This window comes from Octodon degus, unplaced genomic scaffold (assembly GCF_000260255.1).
Source record: "Octodon degus isolate 3935 unplaced genomic scaffold, OctDeg1.0 scaffold00089, whole genome shotgun sequence".
NCBI lineage: Eukaryota > Metazoa > Chordata > Mammalia > Rodentia > Octodontidae > Octodon > Octodon degus.
In genome coordinates, this window is record NW_004524665.1 from 1,446,116 (window position 1) to 1,458,820 (window position 12,705).

At 36.5% G+C, this 12,705-nt stretch overlaps 1 protein-coding gene across 29 annotated transcripts in view; it reads right to left on the reverse strand.

The window, feature by feature from the left end:
* Trip12 (thyroid hormone receptor interactor 12) overlaps positions 1 to 12,705 on the reverse strand; it is a 164,240-nt gene that overhangs the window by 123,932 nt on the left and 27,603 nt on the right. For 28 of the 29 annotated variants that reach the window (XR_002822379.1, XM_023722106.1, XM_023722107.1 and 25 more), the window contains exon 2: positions 5,365 to 5,511. Coding sequence is in view for 28 of the 29 variants with exons in the window: in XM_023722106.1 (XP_023577874.1) it covers positions 5,365 to 5,462 (98 nt within the window). In the remaining variant the exon portion in view is untranslated. Of the gene's footprint in view, positions 1 to 5,364; positions 5,512 to 8,582; positions 8,604 to 12,705 lie in introns of those variants that run through there. The other variant, XM_023722082.1, reaches the window with a different exon arrangement.

Sequence of the window (12,705 nt, forward strand, 5' to 3'; positions counted from 1 at the left end):
CCAAGGATCCCATCTTGAAGATAGCTAAAATACAAACATGTAAGCATAAGCAAAAAGTTTTCCCACTGCAACTAACTAGTCAAAACCTGAAAATGTGTACTCTTTCAGCAAACTATGTGGTTGTCTGCAAATAATCACCAAAAAAGGTTATAATGAGAAAGGCAAAAGGGTAATGAACATATGGTGTACAGGGCAAACTGTGTTTTTCAAAAGGCAATAAAGATCAAAATGTCAAAGACTTGTTTGTAGATGATTATTTCTTTTCTTTTTGTACTTTTCTAAGTAGCATCTCTTTTAAAATACTCCTGACCTGCAAAAAAAAAAAAAAAAACAAAAAGGCCTTTGCAATAAGCTGTATCTCCAGCTATTTTTATAGTTTGAGAAAGGGTCTTAGAAGTTAAGGCTTAGCATGAACTTACGATCCTCCTGCCTCAGCCTCCCAAAATGCTGGAGTTGCAGGTGTATGCTACCACAGCAAGCTATAAATCTATTTCTATAATTAATACTGATTTCAAAGTAATCAATTACAAAAGCTTTTGGGCAAATATTTCAATGGGGTTAGAGTTTAGGTGGATTTAAGCATTTCCTTTCCCTATTCAAAAAATTTCGACAGATTATAGCCAAATGTAAACACCTAAGTAACAGAAACCTGGAAGAAAAAAAAAATATTTCTGGTATAAAGGCAAAGAAAGAAAAGTACTAACAGATTTGGTCATATAATTTCATAAACTTCTACAAATTAAAACTAGAAAAACATACTCGTCAAAGTCGGTGGATTATTATGCTTTCCATATAGGTCTCTAATACAAGAACAAGCATTTCCAAAATTGAAACAAAAAACACTAACAAAATAAATAAAAATAAGTCAACACATGGCAAGATTTTGAAATCTATAATAATCCAAGAAGTGCTGACTATAACCAAAGGAAACCTTTTTCCTACAAACTTTTAAAATTGGTATGATCTACTTACTAGGATTTGAAACACTGGACACTCACACTCCAAAAGTATTAAGACTATATAAGCCAGCCCAATCTTTTAGAAAGACAATTTAGCAATCTATTAAAAGTCTTTAAATTATGCAATACCTTTAGAGATTATAAATCCATCTTCAGGAACTTAAAATCAGAAAAAAGTAGAATTTCACTTACATGCAATAAGTACAGCTGTGTTTTTAACAGCCAAAAATTGGGGGTAAGGGTGCTTGAGTTTGAACTGAGGCCCAAATTTGAGTCACCAGTTTTTACACCAAAGGAAATCCTCAAGCCATTTAAAATTTCACCATAGGAGAATGTAAGAATTCCAGAAGGTACATCTAATTTCAACAACTGGTCACTATACTCTATGATTCCTGTTTTTATATTGGAGGTATACATACAGAAAAGATATTAACACAAAACAGAAACAGAAACTATGGTTATCTGAGTAGTATGATTAAAATTATCTTATTTTCTTCAATTTTCTCAAAACTTCCCCAATATTCTGGACTCTACATGCAGTTTTAAAATAACAATGTAGAAGAAGCTATCACTAAAGCAATCTTAAGCAAACCTGCTATAAAAACTAAATTCAATCCTATGACTCACTTTTGAGAAAAACACATGAAAGCATATAGAATGAAAATGCTATTACTGTAAGGCCAAGAGGGAAGGAGTGGCCTACAAATACCTCAGCTAAGGGGCTTGTTGGTTAGCTCAGTTGTTTAAGTGCTTGCTGGGGCAAACCCAGTCAGGCACAGGGGACAACAGTTCGATCCCCAGATCCCTATGCCTTTCCAGACCTGCCCTTAAGGCAGCCTGAGCCAGCAAAACAAAACAAAAAGATCCTTCTCCAAATACCTGGGCTAGAAGTAGAAAAGCCTAGAAGTATCCCTGAGAGCAAGCCAACAGAGAAGCAGAGAAGAGTGATTTCCTAAAGAGAAAAAACAGAAGGAGAGTAACAGATCATTTAACATTCCAAAAACTCTAAAGGAAAAAGGAAAGAGAAAAACAAGAAAAGCAAGAAGTCTAGTTCAGTTAGGGAAGGCAACGTAGGATGACTGAAAAAAGAAGTGGAAGGGATAAGCAGGAGAGATTAAATATGTTCCAAAGATTCTTCAGGAAGAATACAAATTCTTCTAAAAAAGTTGTGGATTTGCTTTGGAAGGAGATTCCACAAGGGTGGACCTTAATTCTGCTTTAGAAGTAAATGGCTAAAAAATGAGTCGATCCAAAAATTCTAAGAGGGAAACCAGGACTTAAATTTTAAAATGAATATACGAATGCTCTTCACTTATAAGCATTTTATATTCTCCTCTAAGTCCATCATACCGATCGAATGGTCTGTATACTATAAACAGGGTGACCATAATGAATTTAAAGTCACTACGTATAGAATTAAGTCCTGACTACATAAAACACAGCTAGTTTCTACATTTATAAAACAGAGATTACATATTGGGCACAGAGTTTCTGTGAATCATAACTGAAAGAATACATATAATAATTACTTAAATGCAGAACATCACACCAACACTATTACAGTAGCTGCTGTTACTATCACTGTTTCAATTACTATCTCTCTGAATAACACCATGTGCCCAAGTTCACTGTTCTCAGGAAACAATGGCCAAAATAATTTCATTTAGGAAAGTAGACCATGAAGAGAACAAAAATACAGTAACTGCTCTGTATCAATCCAAATCCTTTTACTTCAAAAAATCACTGGCAAGGTTTCTTACAGACTAGATAACTCAGAGGCTCTGAAAGTTAGGTTAGGGTTTGATGAGAGGAATTTTTAAAACTCCTCCCTCAACAAAGAAAGCGAAAATGACTTCCAGATTAGCAGTGTCTTCTAATTTGCAGTCTTAAACTGCTAAGGTTTTTTTGGCTTAAATTCTACGTTCTGGATTATAATTACACTTATCCATATTCTGAAAACTGAAGAAAATCCATGTAACCAGTGTGATGATACACAGTTGAACACAGACTGTAGTAAAGTACCACTTCAGTTTTTAGTACCAGGAATGATAAAACTGAAAAGCCCAGAAGAAACAAAAACATAAATTCAAAGCCTTTAAAAAGTAAACGAACTCTCTTTTGCATAGAAAAAAAAAGTTGGACACACATTTTTGAAGACATGTATAAAAACTACAATTGGGTTTTATCACCCAGGATTAAAGCTATACTTTTTTTTTTTGGGGGGGGGGCATTCTCTTTGCCTTTCCAAACATCTTGAATTTATTTTTTTTCCTCTTCCTTCACAATTGAGCATCTAACTGACTGGCTTAAAGCACATTATAACAAGATTTGCCACTCTGCAAAACTAAATGAATCCCACATTACCACAACTTTATCATAAGTTTTTTTTAAACCAACACATCTTAATCACTTGAATTAGGCACTTCCATTTATTTCCAATTTGTTTTTTTGAACATATGATGCAATAACAATTCTCTTAATTCTATGTAACCCTGATATACAGACACAATAGTGCCAAACCACCACTATGGAATACATCTGAGAGAGCCCAAAATGTTTTAGGTCATGTGTAAGCACCCAGGTACATCTTTAAAGTTAATATATACAAAACCACAGCTACTTCAAAGGTATAAGTTACTTATATTCATGCAATTAAAGACAAGACATGCATATGTCAAACAGTAACAAGTGGACAGTGACATTTTTATTATTTTTCTGAATTTTTAAAAGTAACATAATTCCTAATAAATGGGAAGAATGACTTGTTTAAAACTCTACAATAAATAAATAAAATATAAAACTCTACATTATAAAATGAAACATAGCAGCTTCAAAGAACCTGAATGTAAAAAAGAAAAAAAAGGATAAAATTCTACACTGTGTGATGTGTGGAGCATGCCTGTAAACCCAGCACTTGGGAGGCCAACGCACAAAGATCACCATGAGTTTGAGGCCAACCTGGGCTACACAGTGAGTTCAAGTCTGAACCACATAGTGAGACAATGGCTATCTCAAAAATTATACAATACAGTACTAAAAGTGTGACACAGTATTGTGTCACAATTGTGACTACTAACTCCAAGAGACAGATATCCCTATTGTGTGAATGAAGTAAAGAACTAAAGTTAAGATAGATATATAGTTGCATTCTCTTAATGAATAGAATGATTTGTTCTAATGGTGTTTGTAAATAGGATCACAAGTCCGCATCTTGTACAGCAATTAACCACTAAGAAGAATATATGCAGTGTATTATTTGTTGAAACTGTACTTCCGATTTGATTTGAAACTGTCTCATTGCTGTTTATCAATAAAACTTTGAAGAAGAAAAAAAAAACACTAAAGTTGACAGGAAACCTTAGCAAAAGACACACAGCTATTTAATGAGAGGCAGAAATCACACACAGAGCTATTCTGTCCAGAGCTCAAGTACACCGAGACACTTAAATAACTTTTCTAAAATGTAAATAAATTTTCTGAATTTGCCAAACAAGAAATAGTTACGCCTCAAATTGTATCAGGTAATTCAACCAGAATTTATTAATAAATTCCTCTAGTTAAACATTCATTAATACTTGATAAATTAAGAGAACTGAACACTGCAAACAGTCCTGAGAAATTTATGTAAGTAACAGCCCTCAGCTAAAGCAGACTCTGCATTTTGCATTCAGGAGAAAGCTAGTGCCAGACCACAACGAAAGGAACACAGCTGACAAGCACTAGCATCAGGCTGCCTCACAATTCATACAGCTTCCAACAATGAGAAATAACCCAAAAGTTGAATAAGAAAACTCAAGTTCTTAAAATTTCTTTCCAATTAAGCATCATTAGGCCAAGATACACATGAAAAAGGACAAGTTGGGGCCAGGGAGACAGCTCAGTAGAATAAGTGCTTGCCTGGCAAGTACAGGGTCCTGAGTTCAATTCCCGGTCCCACAAAAATAAAAAAGAAAACGATAAAGGACAAGTTAGGGCCGGGGAAATGGCTCAGTAGAGTAAGCGCAAAGGCCTGAGTTCAATCCCCAGTTCCACCAAAAAAGAAAAAGAAAAAGAAAAAGAAAAAGAAAAAGAAAAAGAAAAAGAAAAAGAAAAAGGACAAGTTCTTGAAAGATGTTCTACTGCATGTATGAGATAAGTAGAGAGTACAGGCCAACAAAACATGACACCGTACGTTAACAGCCCTACCACAGGTTAATTGCAATAACTGAAAATTACCTACTTTTTGACCCTAATGGATTTGGGGAAAGATTAGGAGTCACTTTCAATTCCAGTTCTGTGTTACTTGGTTAAAACATTAGGAAAAATTACTGTTTGTAATGCAACATTCAGACTTCGGTCCTCATAGTGAGGTGCTAAAAATTTCTTTTATTCTCAACTTCTTTTCAAACTATCACGAAACACATACCTTCCTCCTATTGAGTCGTCTTGTAGTTGGGCCCCGGCAGTGTTCCTCTGTGAACGTCGCAGTGACCCCCCTGGATTGTTATTAGGCCGGTTGGACATTGGCACCTCTCTCTTGAAGGGACATACCCTTTCTAGACACTACCATTCACTGAAAAAAAAAAAAAAAAAAAAAAACAAGAATTAGATGTACATGCCACCACAGAGCAGAAACAAAGATATTGAGGAAATTTTATACAAACAATTTCATCTTACTGTCTTCAGGGATGGGGCACTGTCTTACTAGACTATGAGGTCTGACTTATGTTACAGAATGCAAGGAACATAACAAATTCAAGGCATGTGGTCCCAAAACCCCACACATAAAATAAATTCATTTTTCAAGTAAGAGCCCAGAGTCTCAAGTCGAAGAAAGCACACCACAGGTAAAATGTCTGTTTCTGTATTTCTAGTATTATACAAAAATTCCCGTCGTCAGAATTGCACAGAAACAAGTACTGCCCAGAGAACAAGTATAAAATAAAAAATGATTTCCTCCAGGCCTCAAATTCCAGAGTCATAGAATTAAAAGCATCGTCATGCCTACTTCATGGTACTGCTGTAAACAAACAGTGAAATAATACAAACTATAAAACTGCAATGATCTTAAAGGAGAGATAGATGAAGAGAAATCACCTCAAGTACAGCGTCATACACTGACCAAGGGTCCCAGATACCCTGGATTTCAAGACCAGCTCTAGCTCTGTTGGCCATAACCTGAAACGACCAATCTCTAGGTATCATTTATCTCTTCTACAAATTATATCACTGTATATTACCTATCTTACAGAGTTATCACGAACAAGAAATCATGAAAACGTAAGAATTTAGCTTAAAACATCTTAAACTTTCTGTAAGAAATTTAACTATCAGTTGAATGTGGTAGCGATTATTGTGTTAGTTGGATTATTCCTGTAATCCCAGCACTTGGGAGGATGAGGCAGGAGGATTGCTACAAGTTCGAAGCCAGCTTGGGCTACAAAGTGAGTGCAAGGTCAGCCTGAAATGCATGCTGAAGGCCTGTTCTCATAAAAACAAAAATTCTTATACAGAGAAAATACTGATAATCAGAAAGTTAGTTTAGGGCCAGAGAGATATGTCAGTGGTCTAAACTCCTGCCTGGCAAGCCCAAGAACCTGGGTTTCTTCCCTGGTACTGCATGCTATGCCAGCCCCACCCTGGGCCTACCGGGCCAGCTGGGTCAGCCACCAAAACTGGGTATGGTGGCACATTGCCTGTAATCCCAGCCCAGCGGTGGAGAAGCTGAAACAGAAGGATCACTAAGAGTCCAAGCTGAGGAGCAAGACCTTGTACCAAACACATTTTTTAAAAAAAAATTTAAAAAGGGGCCAAGTGTTATGTTGAGCTGTAGGGGACTCAGGTCAACAATTTCTGACATTGCCAGTCAAGCGGAAGACCCAATCATATTATGGACTCCTGGACTCTTTTAGAATATTTTGCTGAGTTAACACACCTATAATATTCAAATGACAGAACTAAAAAGGGGATACAGAAGAATGTCCATTTTGTATCTGTGTATTCAAAATGGTTAGGATAGATATATACATTCTCTAAATGAATAGAGATTTGTTCTAATAGTGTTTGTAAATAGAATATCATGTCCTCATCTTGTACAACAAATAACCACTAGGAAGAATGTATGCAATGTGTTAATTATTGAAACTGTCCAACCAATTTGGTTTGAAACTGTCTCATTGCTATTTGTTTCTCAATAAAATTATGGGGAAAAAAAAGGGGGGGGTGGCCAGAAACATAGCTCAGTGAAATAAGTGTTTTCTTGGCAAGTACAAGGTCCTGAGTTTGATCCCTGGTATCACCTCCAAAAAACACAAAAACGTTTTTAAAACCCCACAATATTATAATCATAAAATTATACCTTGGATAAATACAATCCTTTACAATTTTTCTTAACACTCCAATGAGAAAATTCATGTGAACAATTTAACACAATTCTGATCTTACAGCAAGTACTCAATAATAAAAACACTTATTTGAAAAAAATTAAAAGTATTTGTAATAAAATGTAACACTGGTAGAGACCTGATCATAAAAGTCACCATATATTAATGGTCAATTTTTAGCAAAATCATTTCAAAAGTGAATTTTTGCTGCAAAGAAAACTCTCATTGGTATTTTAACAGGGTGAACATTTTAATCGGCTGAAGCTTTGCCCCACTTCTCCTTAGATTCTGATTCTGTAGTGTGTAAGAAATAGAAAATGCATTTCACAAGTTTTCTGGGCTGTACTGCACTAAGAACAATTGTACTACAAAAAAAGAGAAGGAAAAGACTGTATCAGATTGAAGAATTAAAGACCAATATTTTCATTGTCATTTCTTCACATTAACACTAAAAAGACACTTTAGTATCAATTTACCTGGACACTAAACAATACAAATACATGAAAACTGTACAATACTGCTGCTTGCACTCTGGAAAGCAAAGCAATCTAATATTAAATAGTAATATTGGTAAGTCTCACCTGCCTGCTTCCTGCTCGTAAAAACATCTACTGTATGACATGGGGTGTTAATGAATGTTAAGCCACACCACTCATTTTGAACTAGTCACAAAGTAAGCTTCATACATTTCATAATGATGCTGGTAATACTATCAACCAGCCCCTTCATCAGCCAACAGTGAATCTGTAGATAATTCTGGCAAGTACAGCTGAGGGTAATGGCACAAGCCTGCAATCCCAGTGCTCGGGAGGCTGATACACGAAGATTGTGATGAGTCTGAGTCCAGCCTGGGCTACACAGTGAGTTCAAGGCCAGCCTCAAGTATGAAGTGAGACCCTGTCTCAAACCACACCCCCATCCTAAGGAAAACCAAGTAAAAATGCTTATTCAAGCTCGACCCGCTTTTTATATATATCATAGATTAATTCTTAGAGAGAATTCCTTGAGAATAAGAAAATAACATAAAGGTGTAAGAATGCAGCTTGATGTCACCATAGACTTTTTCACTTTTAGAACACTTAAGAATGAATCTCTTTTGTGCACTATGCCCCACACTCAGTTATTATGCATTCTATTTAGATGTGGGATTCTCTAAGAGATTTGGTGTGGCTTCACATAAGGAATCTGAGGTTAAAAACAACAGTAATAAATGATTTGCATAGCACTTCGCTAATCTGTTTATTCTAACAGCAAAACTTACAAGTATCCAGGCACAATGGCACACAACTGTAAATCCCAGTTGTGAGAAGGCTGAGGCAGAAGGATCACCAGGAATTCAAGGCAGCCTGCGCTACAAAGTGACTTCAAGGCCAGCCTGAACTACTGAGACCCTGTCTAAAAACACAAACAAGTGAATGTAAGTGTGGCAATGAGCAATACAAACTACAGGATTATTTCTATTTTACAAATAAGGAAACCAAAATGTTACAAAATTAGACAACTCAAGGCAACACTTCCAGACCTACAGATTACAAACCACAAATAGCATCCAGTGACACAGATCTCAACGACTGACTATACACTCCTGATCAACAAGGAAATTAGTAGATCCTACAAGAAAGTGTGCTAGGTTAAACACAAAAAGGGTAGTTAAAGTTTAAAACTCTGGTACAATAAGTGGAATTGGGGGCTGGGGAGATAGCTCAGTTGAATAAGTGCTTGCGGGCCTGAGTTCAATCAGGCTCCACAAAACAAATAAAAATTAAAAATACAATAAGTAGAATAAAAAAAAAATCACCCTTGCTTATAACAGAAGTTATTCCATTTCATAAAATGCCCAGGACTTAAAATAAGCCTGTCTTTGAAACAGGTGTGAATAAATAACCTTTAAAGGATGCTGAACCCTACAAAAGGCAGCCTGACAACCTGTGGTCACAAACTCACTGCCTGCTCTCTCTCTCCCCTACTGGACTCAAATCCTGGCTCATGGTTCCAGTTAAGACCTACAAATACCTTGGGTGGGGATCATTAGCTGCACCACTAGGAATGAGAAAGGAAAGTCGAGGAAAAATGCTAAAAACATGTCTACAAAACTATTCAGGATGTCTATAAAACTATTATTTCCATTTGATTTAGAGAGGAACTAAGACAAAAATGTATAGTCATAAGTTAAAAGTCGTTTTAGTAGCCATATGTAAGACGGGGGGTTAGGAAGAACCTTGGTAGGGGAGAGGATGTGAGGGGAATTAAGAGCATACACTCTACAATCAGGAAAGTACCTGATAAAGAGACTTAGCAGGCTGGGTTCAGCCTTGTTCTATTAAACTACATGTAGTGTTTCTAATTACTAACTCCAGAATTGTAAGTTAAATGACTAAAAATATGTGTTGCTGAGCTTGACTTTCAGTATAAAATGCTTTCCATTAAAATAAGTATTTAATAAAAAAAAAAAAAAGAGCATACACTCTGGCCAGGCATGGTGGCACATGCCTATCATACCAGCTGTCTGGAGCAGTGGAAAGAAAGATCACAAATCTAAGTCTAATCAAATGTGGGAGAGGGGGAGGGGTGTCTCAATGCCAGACACTAGGTCAGAGGTGGTGAACCTATGGCACACACACTGCAGCAGGTTGTATTACTGAAAATTCTAAACAGTTTGCCATCACTGCCCCAGGTTAACACCTAGTACAAAAACCAGCATGGCTTTGGACAAGAAGTCAATCTCTGAGGCACAAGAGGATGACAACTATATAAGCAAGGAAGTATATACCTTCTTACTTTATCTGGGCTTAATAGCAACCTTGATAAGTCTGAAAAAGACCAAGTACGTTTTGTAAAATACTGTAATTACAATGGCACAGACCAGTAATGGTGAACCTTTTAGAGCTTTCAATAACAAACAGCTGACTGCAGCACACATGCCATAGGTTTGTCACCACTGACACAGACAAATACTGCCTAACTACTTTATTCATTCCTAAATATAAATCCTGTCTTAGCTCATACAGCTTACATGCTTTTCACAATACTAACTACATTGTAAATTTTCTTGTACTTAAGTTCTCAAAAGTTAAGAATCAGCAATTTTTACCGCATATGCCAAGAAATGGCTTTTAGACCCAGGTCTGCAATCCTGCTGCTACCCTAATTAGCCAGTCAGTGGGAGTAGGAGGTCAGCTTATCCTAGCATTTTTAGTACATCCTCTTAAAGAAATAATATGGCTACTGGGGAATGAAGAGACAAAAGAGGGCACAAGAGTACATATTCTAAAATACATTTTATACAGTTAAAACATTTAGATCAGCTTTTCTTAAATGAAGTACTTTAAAAATTCTTTCTTATAAAGACCTAATAATACCACTTACTTAACAGCCATTATTATGAAAAGCAAACAGCTATTGGGAAAGGGGAAATGACCTGTAACTGTCTCCTTTACCCAAGGGACAGACTGACAGCTCTAGGCACGGTGATGGTGTACTTGCAATGCTAGCTACTTAAGAAGCTGAGGCAGGAGGATCACAAATTCAAGGCCACCGAGATCTTGTTTCCAATAAAAGGGGAGGGGGATACATCTCAGTGGTCCCGGGGTGGAATCCCCAGTACCATTACCAAAAGTAATCAAACAAAAATCACTATTAGTGAAATGAAATGTAACTTGTAGATTAAAACAAAGTACTCCCTAGGGTCAAACAAAACAAATAACCTAAGTGCTATGCTCAGTAAATGACCTTTACAGTGTACAGACAAAACACAGTAAGGCAGTATTTCCAGACCATTCTCAACACACGTTCTTGTCACTGCTATGAACCCTTCAAGAAAGAACCACTAAATTTCTTTCTTTCTTTCTTTCTTTTTTTTTGGCAGAACCAGGGACTGAACTCAGGCCCTTGTGCTTGCCAGGGAAGCCTTTACTCTACTAAGCCATCTCCCCGGCCCCTGAAGTTAATTTCTTTAACACAGCTTATATTACAAAATTCATGCCTCCATAAACAACATTTCAACATTGTGGTAATCACAGATAACACAATCTTTTCCAAACAATGACTACAGAGCCTGTCATCAATAGTACTGCAACCTATAGAATTTTCAGAAGTATTAAGTATAGTTTCAGGAGAAAAGAAAGCTAAAAAATGTAAGACAATGTCAAGATGAAATAACTTTAATGCTGTGAAATGTGCAGTGTCAAAATTATGAAAATAAAAGAAAAATATACAGAAATTATATCTAAATTTAAGACACTTCAAAAACATTTCTTGGAAGTTAAAAAATGAACAGAATAAACACACATTTTCAGAATGCCATCCCAACAGCCCAAAGACCCGTATTTGTTTTTTCTTTTTAACATATTTGGTACAGGGTCTTACTACGCAGCTCAGAATTGTACTGAGGCTCCCCACTGCTGGGACTACACCACGTCTGGTCTCAGTAGCCAGCTCAGCGCTTCCCTGGGAAGGGGCCGGCATGGCATGTGGTGCTGGGAATCAAATCCCAGGCCCTGTGTTTACCTAAGCAAGCGCTTGGTCTGCCGAGCTATCTTGTCAGCCCCCATATTTCTATAAATAGCAACCTTTTAAATGAAACTTATGACTGTTCATTAAAACAGAACATGTACCAACCAATGGTGAAGAAAAAATAATAAAGTTATTGTTATCAAGCCTAAGTTTAAAATATTTTTTAAAAACCGTTTTTCAAAACTTGGAATAATTAATGTATTATTCTCATATCCACTACGTTCAAGAGCTGACCAAGGTTTACACCACTGTTTTGGTGTCATTACATTCCTTTCTAATTTTTACATGACTCTCAAGTATTTACATAAACAGGGATTATGTGATCAAGATGCTCCCTGCAACATGTCACTTTGGGGAAACTAGAGAAGGCCCAGATGTTCTCCAAAAGGGAATCGTAAGTTCAATGACAGAAACTTAAAAACACCAAAAGCTAGCTGCACATGCTGCACTGCCATCCCAGGCAAAACACTGCTAATCCCTTCAACAAACAGCAGAAGGCCTGACAGGTAATAGCAATTTTTTCTATGACGGAGCTTATATACAACTGGGGAAGATAGAAATAAACTACTGCACACTTTGTAAGTACCACAGAGAACAGAACAGGAGAAAAATAGAGTCATGAAGGGGCGATGGGTGGGGGACCACATCTGGGTCTTTTTAAACTGAGATCGAAAGGAGGGGTTATGTTTTGCTTTCATACATAAAAAAATAGCAACAATGCTCCCCAATTTTAAACTTATTACCTTGGAGAAATTTCTTAACTAAGCCTAATTTCCTCGTAAAATAAACATCTAAGTTATGAAAACTAATTGAAAGTAAAATTCTCAGAAAATATTGTGATGGGCCAGTGAGACAGCTCAGTGGTCTAAAGC